General features: G+C 52.2%; 3 protein-coding genes across 3 annotated transcripts in view; 2 read left to right on the forward strand and 1 right to left on the reverse strand.

Moving 5' to 3' along the window:
* Sbat (LSMD1 domain-containing protein Sbat) overlaps positions 1 to 23,461 on the reverse strand; it is a 543,594-nt gene that overhangs the window by 507,224 nt on the left and 12,909 nt on the right. The gene's annotated exons all lie outside the window — the stretch shown is intronic.
* Positions 15,184 to 20,991, forward strand: LOC123767188 (serine-rich adhesin for platelets-like). The gene is made up of 3 exons (XM_069304938.1): positions 15,184 to 15,260; positions 17,547 to 19,388; positions 20,712 to 20,991. The coding sequence occupies exons 1-3, from the start codon at positions 15,184 to 15,186 to the stop codon at positions 20,989 to 20,991; spliced, it is 2,199 nt and encodes a 732-aa protein (XP_069161039.1).
* LOC123767187 (serine-rich adhesin for platelets) overlaps positions 22,435 to 23,461 on the forward strand; it is a 188,725-nt gene continuing 187,698 nt past the window's right edge. Inside the window, exon 1 of the mRNA XM_069304940.1 lies at positions 22,435 to 22,981. Within this exon, the coding sequence (XP_069161041.1) occupies positions 22,819 to 22,981 (163 nt within the window). The 5' untranslated portion in view covers positions 22,435 to 22,818. The remainder of the gene's footprint in view (positions 22,982 to 23,461) is intronic.

A 23,461-nucleotide genomic window follows, 5' to 3' on the forward strand; every position in this document is an offset into this window, starting at 1 on the left:
AGCTCCCAGCTGGTGGAAGCTGTCTCGCAGTGCTCTATATAGCTCCCAGCTGGTGGAAGCTGTCTCGCAGTGCTCTATATAGCTCCCAGCTGGTGGAAGCTGTCTCGTAGTGCTCTATATAGCTCCCAGCTGGTGGAAGCTATCTCGCAGTGCTCTATATAGCTCCCAGCTGGTGGAAGCTGTCTCGCAGTGCTCTATATAGCTCCCAGATGGTGGAAGCTGTCTCGCAGTGCTCTATATAGCTCCCAGCTGATGGAAGCTGTCTCGCAGTGCTCTATATAGCTCCCAGCTGGTGGAAGCTGTCTCGCAGTGCTCTATATAGCTCCCAGCTGGTGGAAGCTGTCTCGCAGTGCTCTATATAGCTCCCAGCTGGTGGAAGCTGTCTCGCAGTGCTCTATATAGCTCCCAGCTGGTGGAAGCTGTCTCGCAGTGCTCTATATAGCTCCCAGCTGATGGAAGCTGTCTCGCAGTGCTCTATATAGCTCCCAGCTGGTGGAAGCTGTCTCGCAGTGCTCTATATAGCTCCCAGCTGGTGGAAGCTGTCTCGCAGTGCTCTATATAGCTCCCAGCTGGTGGAAGCTGTCTCGCAGTGCTCTATATAGCTCCCAGCTCCAGGAGCTCTGGTGCAGGCGAGGAGTCACAATAACGTGGCTGAAGTATGTTGACCAGACCACACACTAGAAGGTGAAGGGACGACGACGTTTCGGTCCGTCCTGGACCATTCTCAACTCGACTGAGAATGCTCTGTTCCATTAAGGTGATCCTCAGACCACTCCAGTACCTCCTCCAGGAGAGAGTCACTTGAGGAGAACCTAGTTGTTGTAAAACACACACGGGCAAGATTGTCCTTGTGTGTTGTCCTACACGTAAGGACAACCTCCTTAAAGTGGGAGGAAGCAGCAGGAGAAGGCGCGAAAGTGTCGAAGATATGTAAGGGAAATCTCGCGCCCTGGACGGGTGGTCAACATGAGGAATGTACTGAAAGAAGAACTCAGTCGATTAAGGCAGCGTCTGGGATGCTCTCGGACGCAGGTTCGAATCCTCGTCACGGCCCTTGTGGATTTGTTCATTTACTGAAATAAGAGGTTGTGGAAGCCACCTCCATCCACACCTTCACGGCCAGATTCTATAAAGAATTCGATCTCAAAATAGATATATAACCTGATAAATACAGCAAGGCTAATAGGCTGACAGGTGAGGCTAGGCCAGGCTCTTGGACGGTGTACACTGACAGGTGAGGCTAGGCCAGGCTCTTGGACAGTGTACACTGACAGGTGAGGCTAGGCCAGGCTCTTGGACGGTGTACACTGACAGGTGAGGCTAGGCCAGGCTCTTGGACAGTGTATACTGACAGGTGAGGCTAGGCCAGGCTCTTGGACGGTGTACACTGACAGGTGAGGCTAGGCCAGGCTCTTGGACAGTGTATACTGGCAGGTGAGGCTAGGCCAGGCTCTTGGACGGTGTATATTCTGACAGGTGAGGCTAGGCCAGGCTCTTGGACAGTGTATACTGACAGGTGAGGCTAGGCCAGGCTCTTGGACAGTGTATACTGACAGGTGAGGCTAGGCCAGGTTCTTGGACGGTGTATACTGACAGGTGAGGCTAGGCCAGGCTCTTGGACAGTGTATACTGACAGGTGAGGCTAGGCCAGGCTCTTGGACGGTGTATATTCTGACAGGTGAGGCTAGGCCAGGCTCTTGGACAGTGTATACTGACAGGTGAGGCTAGGCCAGGCTCTTGGACGGTGTATATTCTGACAGGTGAGGCTAGGCCAGGCTCTTGGACAGTGTATACTGACAGGTGAGGCTAGGCCAGGCTCTTGGACGGTGTATATTCTGACAGGTGAGGCTAGGCCAGGCTCTTGGACAGTGTACACTGACAGGTGAGGCTAGGCCAGGCTCTTGGACAGTGTATACTGACAGGTGAGGCTAGGCCAGGCTCTTGGACGGTGTATATTCTGACAGGTGAGGCTAGGCCAGGCTCCTGGACGGTGTACACTGACAGGTGAGGCTAGGCCAGGCTCTTGGACAGTGTACACTGACAGGTGAGGCTAGGCCAGGCTCTTGGACAGTGTACACTGACAGGTGAGGCTAGGCCAGGCTCTTGGACAGTGTACACTGACAGGTGAGGCTAGGCCAGGCTCTTGGACAGTGTACACTGACAGGTGAGGCTAGGCCAGGCTCTTGGACAGTGTACACTGACAGGTGAGGCTAGGCCAGGTTCTTGGACGGTGTATACTGACAGGTGAGGCTAGGCCAGGCTCTTGGACAGTGTATACTGACAGGTGAGGCTAGGCCAGGCTCTTGGACGGTGTATATTCTGACAGGTGAGGCTAGGCCAGGCTCCTGGACGGTGTACACTGACAGGTGAGGCTAGGCCAGGCTCTTGGACAGTGTACACTGACAGGTGAGGCTAGGCCAGGCTCTTGGACAGTGTACACTGACAGGTGAGGCTAGGCCAGGCTCTTGGACAGTGTACACTGACAGGTGAGGCTAGGCCAGGCTCTTGGACAGTGTACACTGACAGGTGAGGCTAGGCCAGGCTCTTGGACAGTGTACACTGACAGGTGAGGCTAGGCCAGGCTCTTGGACAGTGTACACTGACAGGTGAGGCTAGGCCAGGCTCTTGGACAGTGTACACTGACAGGTGAGGCTAGGCCAGGCTCTTGGACAGTGTACACTGACAGGTGAGGCTAGGCCAGGCTCTTGGACAGTGTACACTGACAGGTGAGGCTAGGCCAGGCTCTTGGACAGTGTACACTGACAGGTGAGGCTAGGCCAGGCTCTTGGACAGTGTACACTGACAGGTGAGGCTAGGCCAGGCTCTTGGACAGTGTACACTGACAGGTGAGGCTAGGCCAGGCTCTTGGACAGTGTACACTGACAGGTGAGGCTAGGCCAGGCTCTTGGACAGTGTACACTGACAGGTGAGGCTAGGCCAGGCTCTTGGACGGTGTACACTGACAGGTGAGGCTAGGCCAGGCTCTTGGACGGTGTACACTGACAGGTGAGGCTAGGCCAGGCTCTTGGACGGTGTACACTGACAGGTGAGGCTAGGCCAGGCTCCTGGACGGTGTATACTGACAGGTGAGGCTAGGCCAGGCTCCTGGACGGTGTACACTGACAGGTGAGGCTAGGCCAGGCTCTTGTACGGTGTATACTGACAGGTGAGGCTAGGCCAGGCTCTTGGACAGTGTACACTGACAGGTGAGGCTAGGCCAGGCTCTTGGACGGTGTACACTGACAGGTGAGGCTAGGCCAGGCTCCTGGACGGTGTATACTGACAGGTGAGGCTAGGCCATGCTCCTGGACGGTGTACACTGACAGGTGAGGCTAGGCCAGGCTCTTGTACGGTGTATACTGACAGGTGAGGCTAGGCCAGGCTCCTGGACGGTGTATACTGACAGGTGAGGCTAGGCCAGGCTCTTGTACGGTGTATACTGACAGGTGAGGCTAGGCCAGGCTCTTGGACAGTGTACACTGACAGGTGAGGCTAGGCCAGGCTCTTGGACGGTGTACACTGACAGGTGAGGCTAGGCCAGGCTCCTGGACGGTGTATACTGACAGGTGAGGCTAGGCCAGGCTCCTGGACGGTGTACACTGACAGGTGAGGCTAGGCCAGGCTCTTGTACGGTGTATACTTACAGGTGAGGCTAGGCCAGGCTCCTGGACGGTGTATACTGACAGGTGAGGCTAGGCCAGGCTCTTGTACGGTGTATACTGACAGGTGAGGCTAGGCCAGGCTCCTGGACGGTGTACACTGACAGGTGAGGCTAGGCCAGGCTCTTGTACGGTGTATACTGACAGGTGAGGCTAGGCCAGGCTCCTGGACGGTGTATACTGACAGGTGAGGCTAGGCCAGGCTCCTGGACGGTGTACACTGACAGGTGAGGCTAGGCCAGGCTCTTGGACAGTGTACACTGACAGGTGAGGCTAGGCCAGGCTCTTGGACGGTGTATACTGACAGGTGAGGCTAGGCCAGGCTCTTGGACGGTGTATACTGACAGGTGAGGCTAGGCCAGGCTCTTGGACGGTGTATACTGACAGGTGAGGCTAGGCCAGGCTCTTGGACGGTGTACACTGACAGGTGAGGCTAGGCCAGGCTCTTGGACGGTGTATACTGACAGGTGAGGCTAGGCCAGGCTCCTGGACGGTGTACACTGACAGGTGAGGCTAGGCCAGGCTCTTGTACGGTGTATACTGACAGGTGAGGCTAGACCAGGCTCTTGGACGGTGTATACTGACAGGTGAGGCTAGGCCAGGCTCTTGGACGGTGTATACTGACAGGTGAGGCTAGACCAGGCTCTTGAACGGTGTATACTGACAGGTGAGGCTAGGCCAGGCTCTTGGACGGTGTATACTGACAGGTGAGGCTAGGCCAGGCTCCTGGACGGTGTATACTGACAGGTGAGGCTAGGCCAGGCTCTTGGACGGTGTATACTGACAGGTGAGGCTAGGCCAGGCTCCTGGACGGTGTATACTGACAGGTGAGGCTAGGCCAGGCTCTTGGACGGTGTATACTGACAGGTGAGGCTAGGCCAGGCTCCTGGACGGTGTATACTGACAGGTGAGGCTAGGCCAGGCTCCTGGACGGTGTATACTGACAGGTGAGGCTAGGCCAGGCTCCTGGACGGTGTATACTGACAGGTGAGGCTAGGCCAGGCTCCTGGACGGTGTATACTGACAGGTGAGGCTAGGCCAGGCTCCTGGACGGTGTATACTGACAGGTGAGGCTAGGCCAGGCTCCTGGACGGTGTATACTGACAGGTGAGGCTAGGCCAGGCTCCTGGACGGTGTATACTGACAGGTGAGGCTAGGCCAGGCTCCTGGACGGTGTATACTGACAGGTGAGGCTAGGCCACCTACGGAAGGCCCGTCACAGCTTTTGTTGATATGGAGTCACTGTATTAAATAGTGATGATAGTGCTGCTTGCTATTTAGCCACAGGTGAGGATCAGGGACCTGCACCACACGTCACCACCTACACCACACGTCACCACCTACACCACACGTCACCACCTATACCACACGTCACCACCTACACGTCACAACCTACACCACACGTCACCACCTATACCACACGTCACCACCTACACGTCACCACCTGCACCACACGTCACCACCTACACCTCACCACCTACACGTCACCACCTACACGTCACCACCTACACGTCACCACCTACACATCACCACCTACACGTCACCACCCATACCTCACCACCTACACGTCACCACCTACACGTCACCACCTACACGTCACCACCTACACATCACCACCTACACGTCACCACCCATACCTCACCACCTACACATCACCACCCATACCTCACCACCTACACGTCACCACCTACACGTCACCACCCATACCTCACCACCTACACGTCACCACCTACACATCACCACCTACACGTCACCACCTACACGTCACCACCTACACGTCACCACCCATACCTCACCACCTACACGTCACCACCTACAACACACCTCACCACCTACACGTCACCACCTACACGTCACCACCTACACGTCACCACCTACACGTCACCACCTACACTTCACCACCTACACGTCACCACCTACAACACACCTCACCACCTACACGTCACCACCCACACGTCACCACCTACACGTCACCACCTACACGTCACCACCACACGTCACCACCTACACGTCACCACCTACAACACACCTCACCACCTACACGTCACCACCCACACCTCACCACCTACACGTCACCACCTACACGTCACCACCTACACGTCACCACCTACACGTCACCACCTACACGTCACCACCTACAAGGTGGCCAGGCGCCTGGTAGAAGCGTCTTGGGATACGTCCAGATGAAGATATTGATCAGTTGGCAAGGTGCAGGCGAGGAGGGCGGTCAACACTGGAGGCTGTGTTGCACTGGTAGCTGTGTTGCACCGGAGGCTGTGTTTGACTGGTGGCTGTTACACTGGTGGCTGTGTTGCACTGGTGGCTGTGTTGCACTGGTGGCTGTGTTGCACTGGTGGCTGTGTTGCACTGGTGGCTGTGTTGCACTGGAGGCTGTGTTGCACTGGTGGCTGTGTTGGACTGGTGGCTGTTACACTGGTGGCTGTGTTGCACTGGTGGCTGTGTTGTACTGGTGGCTGTGTTGTATTGGAGGCTGTGTGTACTGGTGGCTGTGTTGCACCGGAGGCTGTGTTGGACTGGTGGCTGTTACACTGGTGGCTGTGTTGTACTGGAGGCTGTGTGCACTGGTGGCTGTGTTACACTGGAGGCTGTGTTGCACTGGTGGCTGTGTTGCACTGGTGGCTGTGTTACACTGGTGGCTGTGTTGTACTGGAGGCTGTGTGCACTGGTGGCTGTGTTGCACTGGAGGCTGTGTTGCACTGGTGGCTGTGTTGCACTGGTGACTGTGTTGCACTGGTGGCTGTGTTGCACTGGTGGCTGTGTTGCACTGGTGGCTGTGTTGCACTGGTGGATGTGTTGTACTGGAGGCTGTGTTGCACTGGTGGCTGTGTTGTACTGGTGGCTGTGTTGTACTGGTGGCTGTGTTGCACTGGTGGCTGTGTTGCACTGGTGGCTGTGTTGCACTGGTGGCTGTGTTGCACTGGTGGCTGTGTTGCACTGGTGGCTGTGTTGTACTGGTGGCTGTGTTGCACTGGTGGATGTGTTGCACTGGTGGATGTGTTGTACTGGAGGCTGTGTTGCACTGGTGGCTGTGTTGTATTGGTGGCTGTGTTGTACTGGTGCCTGTGTTGCACTGGTGGCTGTGTTGCACTGGTGGCTGTGTTGCACTGGTGGCTGTGTTGCACTGGTGGCTGTGTTGCACTGGTGGCTGTGTTGTACTGGTGGCTGTGTTGCACTGGTGGCTGTGTTGCACTGGTGGCTGTGTTGCACTGGTGGCTGTGTTGCACTGGTGGCTGTGTTGCACTGGTGGCTGTGTTGTACTGGTGGCTGTGTTGCACTGGTGGCTGTGTTGTACTGGTGGATGTGTAGTACTGGAGGCTGTGTTGCACTGGTGGCTGTGTTGTACTGGTGGCTGTGTTGCACTGGTGGCTGTGTTGCACTGGTGGCTGTGTTGCACTGGTGGCTGTGTTGCACTGGTGGCTGTGTTGCACTGGTGGCTGTGTTGCACTGGTGGCTGTGTTGCACTGGTGGCTGTGTTGTACTGGTGGCTGTGTTGTACTGGTGGCTGTGTTGCACTGGTGGCTGTGTTACACTGGTGGCTGTGTTGTACTGGTGATTGTGTTGCACTGGTGGCTGTGTTGCACTGGTGGCTGTGTTACACTGGTGGCTGTGTTGCACGGGAGGCTGTGTTGCACTGGTGCCTGTGTTACACTGGTGGCTGTGTTACACTGGAGGCTGTGTTACACTGGAGGCTGTGTTACACTGGTGACTGTGTTACACTGGTGGCTGTGTTACACTGGTGACTGTGTTACACTGGTGGCTGTGTTACACTGGAGGCTGTGTTACACTGGAGGCTGTGTTTCACTGGTGGCTGTGTTACACTGGAGTCTGTGTTACACTGGTGGCTGTGTTACACTGGTGGCTGTGTTACACTGGTGAATGTGTTGCACTGGTGGCTGTGTTGCACTGGTGACTGTGTTACACTGGTGGCTGTGTTACACTGGAGGCTGTGTTACACTGGTGGCTGTGTTACACTGGTGGCTGTGTTACACTGGAGGCTGTGTTACACTGGTGGCTGTGTTACACTGGTGGCTGTGTTACACTGGTGGCTGTGTTACACTGGTGGCTGTTACACTGGTGGCTGTGTTACACTGGAGGCTGTGTTACACTGGTGGCTGTGTTACACTGGAGGCTGTGTTACACTGGTGGCTGTGTTACACTGGTGGCTGTGTTACACTGGTGGCTGTGTTACACTGGTGGCTGTTACACTGGTGGCTGTGTTACACTGGTGGCTGTGTTACACTGGTGGCTGTGTTACACTGGTGGCTGTGTTACACTGGAGGCTGTGTTACACTGGAGGCTGTGTTACACTGGAGGCTGTGTTACACTGGTGACTGTGTTACACTGGTGACTGTGTTACACTGGTGGCTGTGTTACACTGGTGGCTGTGTTACACTGGTGGCTGTGTTACACTGGAGGCTGTGTTACACTGGTGGCTGTGTTACACTGGTGGCTGTGTTACACTGGAGGCTGTGTTACACTGGTGGCTGTGTTACACTGGTGGCTGTGTTACACTGGTGGCTGTGTTACACTGGAGGCTGTGTTACACTGGTGGCTGTGTTACACTGGTGGCTGTGTTACACTGGTGGCTGTGTTACACTGGTGGCTGTTACACTGGTGGCTGTGTTACACTGGAGGCTGTGTTACACTGGTGGCTGTGTTACACTGGAGGCTGTGTTACACTGGTGGCTGTGTTACACTGGTGGTTGTGTTACACTGGAGGCTGTGTTACACTGGTGGCTGTGTTACACTGGTGGCTGTGTTACACTGGTGGCTGTTACACTGGTGGCTGTGTTACACTGGTGGCTGTGTTACACTGGTGGCTGTGTTACACTGGAGGCTGTGTTACACTGGTGGCTGTGTTACACTGGTGGCTGTGTTACACTGGAGGCTGTGTTACACTGGTGGCTGTGTTACACTGGTGGCTGTGTTACACTGGAGGCTGTGTTACACTGGTGGCTGTGTTACACTGGTGGCTGTGTTACACTGGAGGCTGTGTTACACTGGAGGCTGTGTTACACTGGTGGCTGTGTTACACTTGTGGCTGTGTTACACTTGTGGCTGTGTTACACTGGAGGCTGTGTTACACTGGTGTCTGTGTTACACTGGAGGCTGTGTTACACTGGTGGCTGTGTTACACTGGTGGCTGTGTTACACTGGAGGCTGTGTTACACTGGTGGCTGTGTTACACTGGTGGCTGTGTTACACTGGTGACTGTGTTGCACTGGTGGCTGTGTTGCACTGGTGACTGTGTTACACTGGTGGCTGTGTTACACTGGAGGCTGTGTTACACTGGTGGCTGTGTTACACTGGTGGCTGTGTTACACTGGAGGCTGTGTTACACTGGTGGCTGTGTTACACTGGTGGCTGTGTTACACTGGAGGCTGTGTTACACTGGTGGCTGTGTTACACTGGTGGCTGTGTTACACTGGTGGCTGTGTTACACTGGAGGCTGTGTTACACTGGTGGCTGTGTTACACTGGTGGCTGTGTTACACTGGTGGCTGTGTTACACTGGTGGCTGTGTTACACTGGAGGCTGTGTTACACTGGTGGCTGTGTTACACTGGTGGCTGTGTTACACTGGAGGCTGTGTTACACTGGTGGCTGTGTTACACTGGTGGCTGTGTTACACTGGAGGCTGTGTTACACTGGTGGCTGTGTTACACTGGTGGCTGTGTTACACTGGAAGCTGTGTTACACTGGTGGCTGTGTTACACTGGTGGCTGTTACACTGGTGGCTGTGTTACACTGGTGGCTGTGTTACACTGGTGGCTGTGTTACACTGGTGGCTGTGTTACACTGGAGGCTGTGTTACACTGGTGGCTGTGTTACACTGGTGGCTGTGTTACACTGGTGGCTGTGTTACACTGGAGGCTGTGTTATACTGGTGGCTGTGTTACACTGGTGGCTGTATTACACTGGTGGCTGTGTTACACTGGAGGCTGTGTTACACTGGTGGCTGTGTTACACTGGAGGCTGTGTTACACTGGTGGCTGTGTTACACTGGTGGCTGTGTTACACTGGTGGCTGTGTTACACTGGAGGCTGTGTTACACTGGTGGCTGTGTTACACTGGAGGCTGTGTTACACTGGTGGCTGTGTTACACTGGTGGCTGTGTTACACTGGTGGCTGTGTTACACTGGTGGCTGTTACACTGGTGGCTGTGTTACACTGGTGGCTGTGTTACACTGGTGGCTGTGTTACACTGGAGGCTGTGTTACACTGGTGGCTGTGTTACACTGGTGACTGTGTTACACTGGTGGCTGTGTTACACTGGTGGCTGTGTTACACTGGAGGCTGTGTTACACTGGTGGCTGTGTTACACTGGTGGCTGTGTTACACTGGAGGCTGTGTTACACTGGAGGCTGTGTTACACTGGTGGCTGTGTTACACTGGTGGCTGTGTTACACTGGAGGCTGTGTTACACTGGAGGCTGTGTTACACTGGTGGCTGTGTTACACTGGTTGCTGTGTTACACTGGAGGCTGTGTTACACTGGTGTCTGTTTTACACTGGAGGCTGTGTTACACTGGTGGCTGTGTTACACTGGTGGCTGTGTTACACTGGTGGCTGTGTTACACTGGAGGCTGTGTTACACTGGTGGCTGTGTTACACTGGTGGCTGTGTTACACTGGAGGCTGTGTTACACTGGAGGCTGTGTTACACTGGTGGCTGTGTTACACTGGTGGCTGTGTTACACTGGAGGCTGTGTTACACTGGTGTCTGTGTTACACTGGAGGCTGTGTTACACTGGTGGCTTTGTTACACTGGTGACTGTGTTACACTGGTGGCTGTGTTACACTGGTGGCTGTGTTACACTGGAGGCTGTGTTACACTGGTGGCTGTGTTACACTGGAGGCTGTGTTACACTGGTGGCTGTGTTACACTGGTGGCTGTGTTACACTGGAGGCTGTGTTACACTGGAGGCTGTGTTACACTGGTGGCTGTGTTACACTGGTGGCTGTGTTACACTGGAGGCTGTGGCAGCTCCAGTTGTTTCCAAGATGCATGGATAACATTATAAATGAATAACAATATATTCACCTGGGCACTGGGAACCTCAAACACCCGACCCCCAGCACGGAAGACAGTCGCTCTATCAACTGCGCCACTTTTAATGGCTAGCTTGGTAGCGTGGTTGATAGAGTGACTGTCTGCCATGCTGAGGGGTCGCGTGTTCGAGCCTCCTAGTGCCCTAGGCGAATGAATGGGGCACTTGGAGCCCCTTCTGTTGTCTGTGAATCAATTAATGTCTCTGGAATCAAAGCCCATTCAGAATCAATGAATTTCTCATTAGTATATATATGACAATGGCGTGACTATGAAGAAATGATTTTGGGGTAATGGGGGAGACTTGAACCTGCGTTCTGGTCATTCACAGACAAGTCTCGTGCTCATTTGACCAGTGAGTCGACAAGAATGAGATCAGGACCAAGAAATGTTGTGTTTTAATACTAAGGAATGTTTTCATTGTCATTAAAATCGACCGTGTCTATATAGTTATGTCCAGACAACCCCACTACAAGACTACTAGACAACCCCACTACAAGACTACTAGACAACCACACTACAAGATTACTAGACAACCACACTACAAGACTACTAGACAACCACACTACAAGATTACTAGACAACCCCACTACAAGACTACTAGACAACCACACTACAAGACTACTAGACAACCCCACTACAAGACTACTAGACAACCACACTACAAGACTACTAGACAACCCCACTACAAGACTACTAGACAACCCCACTACAAGACTACTAGACAACCACACTACAAGACTACTAGACAACCACACTACAAGACTACTAGACAACCACACTACAAGACTACTAGACAACCCCACTACAAGACTACTAGACAACCACACTACAAGACTACTAGACAACCACACTACAAGACTACTAGACAACCCCACTACAAGACTACTAGACAACCACACTACAAGACTACTAGACAACCACACTACAAGACTACTAGACAACCACACTACAAGACTACTAGACAACCACACTACAAGACTACTAGACAACCACACTACAAGACTACTAGACAACCACACTACAAGATTACTAGACAACCACACTACAAGACTACTAGACAACCACACTACAAGACTACTAGACAACCCCACTACAAGACTACTAGACAACCACACTACAAGACTACTAGACAACCCCACTACAAGACTACTAGACAACCACACTACAAGACTACTAGACAACCACACTACAAGACTACTAGACAACCACACTACAAGACTACTAGACAACCCCACTACAAGACTACTAGACAACCACACTACAAGACTACTAGACAACCCCACTACAAGACTACTAGACAACCACACTACAAGATTACTAGACAACCCCACTACAAGACTACTAGACAACCACACTACAAGACTACTAGACAACCACACTACAAGACTACTAGACAACCACACTACAAGACTACTAGACAACCCCACTACAAGACTACTAGACAACCACACTACAAGACTACTAGACAACCCCACTACAAGACTACTAGACAACCACACTACAAGATTACTAGACAACCCCACTACAAGACTACTAGACAACCACACTACAAGACTACTAGACAACCACACTACAAGACTACTAGACAACCACACTACAAGACTACTAGACAACCCCACTACAAGACTACTAGACAACCACACTACAAGACTACTAGACAACCACACTACAAGACTACTAGACAACCACACTACAAGACTACTAGACAACCACACTACAAGACTACTAGACAACCACACTACAAGACTACTAGACAACCCCACTACAAGACTACTAGACAACCACACTACAAGACTACTAGACAACCCCACTACAAGACTACTAGACAACCACACTACAAGATTACTAGACAACCCCACTACAAGATTACTAGACAACCCCACTACAAGACTACTAGACAACCACACTACAAGACTACTAGACAACCACACTACAAGACTACTAGACAACCACACTACAAGACTACTAGACAACCCCACTACAAGACTACTAGACAACCACACTACAAGACTACTAGACAACCACACTACAAGACTACTAGACAACCACACTACAAGACTACTATACAACTACACTATACAACTACCAGACAGCCACACTACAAGAATTCAACCAGACTACCAGTCTACCAGGCTACCAGACAACCAGTCTACCAGACTACCAGACTACCAGTCTACCAGACTACCAGTCTACCAGACTACCATACAACCAGTCTACCAGTCTACCAGACTACCAGACTACCAGTCTACCAGACTACCAGACTACCAGACTACCAGACTACCAGTCTACCAGTCTACCAGACTACCAGACTACCAGACTACCATACAACCAGTCTACCAGTCTACCAGACTACCAGTCTACCAGTCTACCAGACTACCAGACTACCAGACAACCAGACTACCAGACAACCAGACTACCAGACTACCAGACAACCAGACAACCAGACTACCAGACTACCAGACAACCAGACAACCAGACAACCAGACTACCAGACTACCAGACAACCAGACTACCAGACAACCAGTCTACCAAACTACCAGACTACCATACAACCAGACTACCAGTCCATCAGAAGCTTGGGAATAATCACATAATATTCACCTAAATGACCCAAGTAATATTATTTTTTAATTATAAAAACAGGTTCATCTAGCCACGAAGTAATTTTTGCTTTTAGTAAACAAGGGATGATTTTCCCTTATATTAAACTCTGGTAATATGAACAGTTAACCATATAGGCCTAGATAGATAATATTTTACACTGACTGAAACCCTTCCTCTTGAAACAGTACAAATAGCTACTATTGATGGAAGTAAAAATAAATACCATTGTTTTCCCCGATAAAAAAGTTTCGTACTATTGGAGTTCATGAGGACATAAAATAATATAAAAAAAATTATTCTAGCCTCTCATAGGCCTAAATAATCAATCCTATTTATACGCACTGATACGCAATTTTAGGCCTATTTTTTATAATGATAATCTGCGATAGGCCTGGGAAAATACAGTATTGGTTGATTAAAAAAATAGTACAAAACAGGGACTTTTTTTTAGGGGTACAACAGTACCTATTTTGTATATTTCACAAATAGTAGTTATAGGGACTTTAATGTATGGTTGGTTGACTGGTTGCTGTATGGTTGGTTGACTGGTTGCTGTATGCTTGGTTGACTGGTTGCTGTATGGTTGGTTGACTGGTTGCTGTATGCTTGGTTGACTGGTTGCTGTATGGTTGGTTGACTGGTTGCTGTATGGTTGGTTAGCTGGTTGCTGTATGGTTGGTTGACTGGTTGCTGTATGCTTGGTTGACTGGTTGCTGTATGGTTGGTTGACTGGTTGCTGTATGCTTGGTTGACTGGTTGCTGTATGGTTGGGTGACTGGTTGCTGTATGGTTGGTTGACTGGTTGCTGTATGGTTGGTTGACTGGTTGCTGTATGGTTGGTTGACTGGTTGCTGTATGGTTGGTTGACTGGTTGCTGTATGGTTGGGTTACTGGTTGTTGTATGGTTGGGTGACTGGTTACTGTATGGTTGATTGACTGGTTACTGTATGGTTGGTTGACTGGTTGCTGCATGGGTGGTTGACTGGTTGCTGTATGGTTGGTTGACTGGTTGCTGTATGGTTGGTTGACTGGTTGCTGTATGGTTGGTTGACTGGTTGCTGTATGGTTGGTTGACTGGTTGCTGTATGGGTGGTTGACTGGTTGCTGTATGGTTGGTTGACTGGTTGCTGTATGGTTGGTTGACTGGTTGCTGTATGGTTGGTTAGCTGGTTGCTGTATGGTTGGTTGACTGGTTGCTGTATGGTTGGTTGACTGGTTGCTGTATGGTTGGTTGACTGGTTGCTGTATGGGTTGGTTGACTGGTTGCTGTATGGTTGGTTGACTGGTTGCTGTATGGTTGGTTGACTGGTTGCTGTATGGTTGGTTGACTGGTTGCTGTATGGTTGGTTGACTGGTTGCTGTATGGTTGGTTGATTGGTTGCTGTATGGTTGGTTGACTGGTTGCTGTATGGTTGGTTGACTGGTTGCTGTATGGAGTACAATTGGGTAGTTACAGTTACAAATGACAAGATTACAAATGACAAGACTTGAGCTGCAATGGTTAGGTATCCCATGGCAGCTGATGTTTAATACTGATGAGTTCTGTTGAGTACCGATAATGAATGGGTGAGTACTGGTAGAATCTGATGATCACTGAGGAGTTCTGATAAGACCTGTTAAGTTCTGATGAATACAAAGGAGCACTGAAGGGTTATGATGAGTCCTGACTCATCTTGAGGAGTGCTGAGGAATTCGAATGCATTCTGATGCGGTCTGATGAATACTGGCAAGCACTGATGAGTTTAGATTAATACTGATAATGAGTTTCGATGAACCTAAATGAGTTATAATGAATGCTGGTGAGTTTTGATGAATTCAGATGACCATTGATGAGTCCGGATGAGCACAAATGAGTCCTAATGACTACCGATACAGGACTGAAGATACAAAAAGTTCTACAGAGTTCATGGACTTCTTTTACACTAGGTAAGTACAAAAATGGGTAAAAATTGGCAAATTTTTATATTTTGCAAAAATTCAAGTTGTTAATGGGTAATGGGGCAGCGATAAGTGATCCCAGAGTAATAGAGGGAATCCGTCATTATTAGCACTCTCCTTTATTTGGTAGAGGCATTATTTATTGATTTATTTTTAGTTTTATTATCAAATAATCATTCAGTGAAACTTATCACTGTTTTAAAGTTTGGGGAAAATTCTGTCACTCGTTTGAGCGAATGGTGTAACTGGTTACATGTAGATGTTGACCAGACCACACACTAGAAATTGAAGGGACGACGACGTTTCGGTCCGTCCTGGACCATTCTCAAGTCGATTGTGATGAGGAGGTAGGGACAGGCAATAAATAGGCAAGAGACATGTAGTTACATGTAAATAGGTTACATGTAGTTAGGTAATTAATACACATATTTTTTTTTTTTTTGGTGAGAGTTAAGGGCTAAGTCTTAGAAGGTTAATTAAGATTGACTAATAGTTAATAATGTTCCTTGACTAATTAAGAGATGTATTACTTTATGAGGCCACTGTGGCACACTATGGCACACTGTGGCACACTGTGGCACACTATGGCCCACTATGGCCCACACACTGTGGCACACTATGGCCCACACACTGTGGCACACTATGGCCCACACACTGTGCCAACTGTGCCACACACACTATGCCAACTATGGCCCACACACTATGCCAACTGTGCCACACACACTATGCCAACTGTGCCACACACACTGTGCCAACTGTGCCACACACACTATGCCAACTATGGCCCACACACTGTGCCAACTATGGCCCACACACTGTGCCAACTGGGCTACACACACTGTGCCAACTGTGCCACACACTGTGCCAACTGTGCCACACACACTGTGCCAACTATGGCCCACACACTGTGCCAACTATGGCCCACACACTGTGCCAACTATGCCACACACACTGTGCCAACTATGCCACACACACTGTGCCAACTGTGCCACACACAATGTGCCAACTATGCCACACACACTGTGCCAACTATGGCCACACACACTGTGCCAACTATGGCCACACACACTGTGCCAACTATGGCCCACACACTGTGGCAACTATGCCACACACACTGTGCCAACTGTGCCACACACACTGTGCCAACTGTGCCACACACACTGTGCCAACTGTGCCACACACACTATGCCAACTATGGCCCACACACTGTGCCAACTATGGCCCACACACTGTGCCAACTGGGCTACACACACTGTGCCAACTGTGCCACACACACTGTGCCAACTGTGCCACACACACTGTGCCAACTATGCCACACACACTGTGCCAACTGTGCCACACACACTGTGCCAACTATGCCACACACACTGTGCCAACTGTGCCACACACACTGTGCCAACTATGCCACACACACTGTGCCAACTATGCCACACACACTGTGCCAACTATGCCACACACACTGTGCTAACTGTGCCACACACACTGTGCCAACTGTGCCACACACACTGTGCCAACTATGCCACACACACTGTGCCAACTATGCCACACACACTGTGCCAACTATGCCACACACACTGTGCTAACTGTGCCACACACAGCTGTCCTCTTCAATCAAAGAGTTTTATCTGTTGGGACGGGTTTTATGTTCTAATTTTCCTTAATTATACTCACCTCATTATACGTAAACATGTGTTCTCCCATGTGTATTATCATTCGTAAACATGTGTCCTCCCATGTGTATTATCATACGTAAACATGTGTTCTCCCATGTGTATTATCATACGTAAACATGTGTCCTCCCATGTGTATTACCATGAGTAAATAAAATATGTGTATTATTATGTGTTTTGTTGTTATTGTTCTTACCTCATTGTGTGGAAATGTAGATGTTTATCTCTCAGAATGTTTGGTAATATGTTTATTGTCTGTGATGTGTGTATGTATATGTGTATGTATGATGTGTGTATGTATTAACACGATGTACTGAACGGGGCGAGAATAGCTTCAGCTACCTCATCCCTTTGTGTGTATTTTACCTCAATAAACTTATTTCAATTTCAATTGCCTCATTGTGTGAGCATTTACACAGTCCTTCTCTCTCCACATCCCCAGATAACAGCAGATCACCTGCTATCTTGACAAGATAATGTGTGATAACGGGGGTATGAGGCTGGTGATCCTGGGTCCCATAGTATGCAGGATATCACCTGCCTCACATAATAGGGGGGATTAAATTGAGGGGTTATATGGGGGTAGCTAAAGCTTGGTGTCTAGGAGAGTGTCAGACTCTCCTGCTTCACCAGTCAGACTCTCCTGCTCCACCAGTCTGACTCTCCTCCACCAGTCAGACTCTCCTGCTTCACCAGTCAGACTCTCCTGCTCCACCAGTCAGACTCTCCTCTACCAGTCAGACTCTCCTGCTTCACCAGTCAGACTCTCCTCCTCCACCAGTCAGACTCTCCTGCTCCACCAGTCAGACTCTCCTGCTTCACCAGTCAGACTTTCCTCCTCCACCAGTCAGACTTTCCTCCTCCACCAGTCAGACTCTCCTCCACCAGTCAGAGTCTCCTGCTTCACCAGTCAGACTCTCCTGCTTCACCAGTCAGACTCTCCTCCACCAGTGAGACTCTCCTGCTTCACCAGTCAGACTCTCCTGCTTCACCAGTCAGACTTTCCTCCTCCACCAGTCAGACTCTCCTCCACCAGTCAGACTCTCCTCCACCAGTCAGACTCTCCTCCACCAGTCAGACTCTCCTCCACCAGTCAGACTCTCCTGCTCCACCAGTCAGACTCTCCTGCTTCACCAGTCAGACTCTCCTGCTTCACCAGTCAGACTCTCCTGCTCCACCAGTCAGACTCTCCTGCTCCACCAGTCAGACTCTCCTGCTCCACCAGTCAGACTCTCCTCCACCAGTCAGACTCTCCTGCTTCACCAGTCAGACTCTCCTGCTCCACCAGTCAGACTCTCCTGCTCCACCAGTCAGACTCTCCTGCTCCACCAGTCAGACTCTCCTCCACCAGTCAGACTCTCCTGCTTCACCAGTCAGACTCTCCTGCTCCACCAGTCAGACTCTCCTGCTTCACCAGTCAGACTCTCCTGCTCCACCAGTCAGACTCTCCTGCTCCACCAGTCAGACTCTCCTCCACCAGTCAGACTCTCCTGCTTCACCAGTCAGACTCTCCTGCTCCACCAGTCAGACTCTCCTCCACCAGTCAGACTCTCCTGCTTCACCAGTCAGACTCTCCTGCTCCACCAGTCAGACTCTCCTGCTCCACCAGTCAGACTCTCCTGCTTCACCAGTCAGACTCTCCTGCTCCACCAGTCAGACTCTCCTGCTCCACCAGTCAGACTCTCCTCCACCAGTCAGACTCTCCTGCTTCACCAGTCAGACTCTCCTGCTCCACCAGTCAGACTCTCCTGCTCCACCAGTCAGACTCTCCTGCTCCACCAGTCAGACTCTCCTGCTTCACCAGTCAGACTCTCCTCCTCCACCAGTCAGACTCTCCTGCTTCACCAGTCAGACTCTCCTGCTTCACCAGTCAGACTCTCCTCCACCAGTCAGACTCTCCTGCTCCACCAGTCAGACTCTCCTGCTTCACCAGTCAGACTCTCCTGCTTCACCAGTCAGACTCTCCTCCACCAGTCAGACTCTCCTGCTCCACCAGTCAGACTCTCCTGCTTCACCAGTCAGACTCTCCTCCTCCACCAGTCAGACTCTCCTGCTCCACCAGTCAGACTCTCCTGCTCCACCAGTCAGACTCTCCTGCTTCACCAGTCAGACTCTCCTGCTCCACCAGTCAGACTCTCCTCCTCCACCAGTCAGACTCTCCTGCTCCACCAGTCAGACTCTCCTCCTCCACCAGTCAGACTCTCCTGCTCCACCAGTCAGACTCTCCTGCTCCACCAGTCAGACTCTCCTGCTTCACCAGTCAGACTCTCCTGCTCCACCAGCCCAGACTCTCCTCCACCAGCCCTGACTCTCCTCCACCAGCCCTGACTCTCCCCCACCAGCCCAGACTCTCCTCCACCAGCCAGACTCTCCTCCACCAGCCAGACTCTCCTCCACCAGCCCTGACTCTCCTCCACCAGCCAGACTCTCCTGACAATATTGACAAGTGCCTCAGGCGTCGACGCCGGCTTACTGGGCAGAAAATACTTCGACAGCAAAGACATTTTACCTCACTCTTTGTTACTGTTTCCAATTGTCACTTTCATGAATATATGTCTTCCTTTCTCTCCCTCACTCTCACCCCCTCTCTCCCTCACTCTCACCCCTTTCTCTCCCTCACTCTCACCCCTCTCTCTCCCTCACTCTCACCCCTCTCTCTCCCTCACTCTCACCCCTCTCTCCCTCACTCTCACCCCCCCTCTCTCCCTCACTCTCACCCCCCTCTCTCCCTCACTCTCACCCCCCCTCTCTCCCTCACTCTCACCCCCCTCTCTCCCTCACTCTCACCCCCCTCTCTCCCTCACTCTCACCCCTCTCTCCCTCACTCTCACCCCTCTCTCCCTCACTCTCACCCCCTCTCTCCCTCACTCTCACCCCTCTCTCTCTCCCTCACTCTCACCCTCTCTCCCTCACTCTCACCCCCTCTCTCCCTCACTCTCACCCCTCTCTCTCCCTCACTCTCACCCCCCTCTCTCCCTCACTCTCACCCCTCTCTCCCTCACTCACCCCCCCTCTCTCCCTCACTCTCACCCCTCTCTCTCCCTCACTCTCACCCCCCCTCTCTCCCTCACTCTCACCCCTCTCTCTCCCTCACTCTCACCCCTCTCTCCCTCACTCTCACCCCCCCTCTCTCCCTCACTCTCACCCCCCTCTCTCCCTCACTCTCACCCCCCTCTCTCCCTCACTCTCACCCCCCTCTCTCCCTCACTCACCCCCCCTCTCTCCCTCACTCTCACCCCTCTCTCTCCCTCACTCTCACCCCCCTCTCTCGCTCACTCTCACCCCCCTCCCCGCTACCCCAGTCGACCCTCTCCACCAAAGGATAAATGGATCCACCAGCTCAATCTAACGCCTTCAATTTCCCGAGAAATTAAAAAGTTCTTCTCAATAATTTCTGATCCTGGGAATCTATTTCCTGATACCATCAGTTGGGATTGACGGGAGACGCAGGGGAGGCTTCCTTTCCCCCCCCCCCCCCTGCCTTCCCTCCTTGCCCTCAGGTCCTGTCCAAGCTGCCTTCCTGCATCTTAGTCTTTTTACCTTCTTCCTAGCATTCTTGCCTTCCTTTTTACCTTATTAATTAGTTGATTAATTCGCTTCTATTCGGGTGTTCAGAAAATATATAGCACTACCCTGTATGTATGTCCAACTACCTTCCCCCACATGCCCTGGTGCCCAGCTACCTACTCCCACATACCCTGGTGCCCAGCTACCTTTCATCACATGCCCTGGTGCCCAGCTACCTACTCCCACATACCCTGGTGCCCAGCTACCTTCCCCCACATGCCCTGGTGCCCAGCTACCTTTCATCACATGCCCTGGTGCCCAGCTACCTTTCATCACATGCCCTGGTGCCCAGCTACCTTCCATCACATGCCCTGGTGCCCAGCTACCTTCCCCCACATGCCCTGGTGCCCAGCTACCTTCCATCACATGCCCTGGTGCCCAGCTACCTTCCCCCACATGCCCTGGTGCCCAGCTACCTTCCATCACATGCCCTGGTGCCCAGCTACCTTCCATCACATGCCCTGGTGCCCAGCTACCTTTGATCACATGCTCTGGTGCCCAGCTACCTTCCATCACATACCCTGGTGCCCACTTACCTTCCCCCACATACCCTGGTGCCCAGCTACCTTTGATCACATGCCCTGGTGCCCAGCTACCTTCCATCACATACCCTGGTGCCCACCTACCTACCCCTACATACCCTGGTGCCCACCTACCTACCTCCACATACCCAGGTGCCCACCTACCTGCCCTACATACCCTGGTGCCCACCTACCTACCCCTACATACCCTGGTGCCCAGCTATCTTCACCCACATACCCTGGTGCCCACCTACTATCCCCCACATACCCTGGTGCCCACCTACCTACCTCCACATACCCTGGTGCCCACCTACCATCCCCCACATACCCTGGTGCCCACCTACCTACCCCTACATACCCTGGTGCCCACCTACCTACCTCCACATACCCAGGTGCCCACCTACCTACCCCCACATACCCAGGTGCCCACCTACCTACCCCCACATACCCTGGTGCCCACCTACCTACCCCCACATACCCTGGTGCCCACCTACCTACCTCCACATACCCTGGTGCCCACCTACCTACCCCCACATACCCTGGTGCCCACCTACCTACCCCCACATACCCAGGTGCCCACCTACCTACCCCCACATACCCAGGTGCCCACCTACCTACCTCCACATACCCTGGTGCCCACCTACCTACCCCCACATACCCTGGTGCCCACCTACCTACCTCCACATACCCAGGTGCCCACCTACCTACCCCCACATACCCTGGTGCCCACCTACCTACCTCCACATACCCTGGTGCCCACCTACCTACCCCCACATACCCTGGTGCCCACCTACCTACCTCCACATACCCTGGTGCCCACCTACCTACCCCCACATACCCTGGTGCCCACCTACCTACCTCCACATACCCTGGTGCCCACCTACCTACCCCCACATACCCTGGTGCCCACCTACCTACCCCCACATACCCAGGTGCCCACCTACCTACCCCCACATACCCTGGTGCCCACCTACCTACCTCCACATACCCTGGTGCCCACCTACCTACCCCCACATACCCTGGTGCCCACCTACCTACCCCCACATACCCTGGTGCCCACCTACCTACCCCCACATACCCTGGTGCCCACCTACCTACCTCCACATACCCTGGTGCCCAGCTATCTTCACCCACATACCACCGGCCTCACCGCGCCTCAATGAGCCAGCCAACCTTCGCTGCTTGAATGAAGAATTAATCCCCTTTGGCAGCTGTGTTGAAGCGCGGGCGGATTTCAGCAGCGGGTGCCTCAACCAGCTGAGCTCAGCCACCTCGCGCACGCACTCACCCAACTCGCGCTCGCACTCAGCCACTCATCCACCTCGCGCACGCACTCACCCACCTCGCGCACCCACTCGCTCGGGAAGCAGCGAGGATCAGTCAGTATCGCGCGGGCAGGCGGCGGGAGTGCACGCGTCTCGTCCGCTGACTGACTGTAGCGGGGCGAGGCTCCAGCAGTACTGTGTTGCCGGACCTCAGCAACCATGACATGTGTGGGGCCCGGCCTCACGCCTGCTGGGACGTGGCATGACAGCTGTTTATGACAGTCGTAAACCCGCGTATGACATGTCCATATTGTGGCGAGAAGGGTCATTACTGACCCCAATATGAAGTGTTTACAAAGTGTGGATCACCAGCAATGGAAATCATCAATCTAAAGTTCTGTGAAATTTGAGTTGATGCTAAATGGGAAAATATGTGTGTATTACCGGTGTGTTTAGTGTATTGTGGGTGTAGTGTAGTGCAGTGTAGTGGAGTATAGTGACTGTAGGTGAGTGTACGGGCACAATGAGAGTGGACCTCCTACACCAGGGGCTTCTACACCAGGGGCTTCTACACCAGGGGCTTCAACACCAGGGGCTTCAACACCAGGGGCTGCTACACCTTCACCTCATACTCCTGTGGCTCTTCACCTTCCCTCGCTCCGTGCTTCCTCTTGAAATAAAAAAAAGTAAGTTTTGATTTTATTTATGTCTTTTATTAAAGTGTAGCACCATACCCCCTGCCCCTACCATGCAGTACAACACAGTACCACCATACCACCTGCCCCTACCATGCAGTACAACACAGTAGCACCATACCCCCTGCCCCTACCATGCAGTACCAACAACAGTACCACCATACCCCCTGCCCCTACCATGCAGTACAACACAGTACCACCATACCCCCTGCCCCTACCATGCAGTACAACACAATACCACCATACCACCTGCCCCTACCATGCAGTACTAACACAGTAGCACCATACCACCTGCCCCTACCATGCAGTACAACACAGTACCACCATACCACCTGCCCCTACCATGCAGTACAACACAGTACCACCATACCACCTGCCCCTACCATGCAGTACAACACAGTACCACCATACCACCTGCCCCTACCATGCAGTACAACACAGTACCACCATACCACCTGCCCCCTATCATGC

This window comes from Procambarus clarkii, chromosome 53 (genome assembly GCF_040958095.1).
Source record: "Procambarus clarkii isolate CNS0578487 chromosome 53, FALCON_Pclarkii_2.0, whole genome shotgun sequence".
NCBI lineage: Eukaryota > Metazoa > Arthropoda > Malacostraca > Decapoda > Cambaridae > Procambarus > Procambarus clarkii.

Coding starts and splice junctions, on each gene's coding strand:
- LOC123767188 (XM_069304938.1), top strand. CDS start 15,184: ATGAGTCCTAATGACTACCGATACAGGACTGAAGATACAAAAAGTTCT. Junction 15,261..17,546: donor ATGGACTTCTTTTACACTAG/GTAAGTACAAAA, acceptor CTTGGTGTCTAG/GAGAGTGTCAGACTCTCCTG. Junction 19,389..20,711: donor TCTCCTGACAATATTGACAA/GTGCCTCAGGCG, acceptor CCTGGTGCCCAG/CTACCTTCCCCCACATGCCC.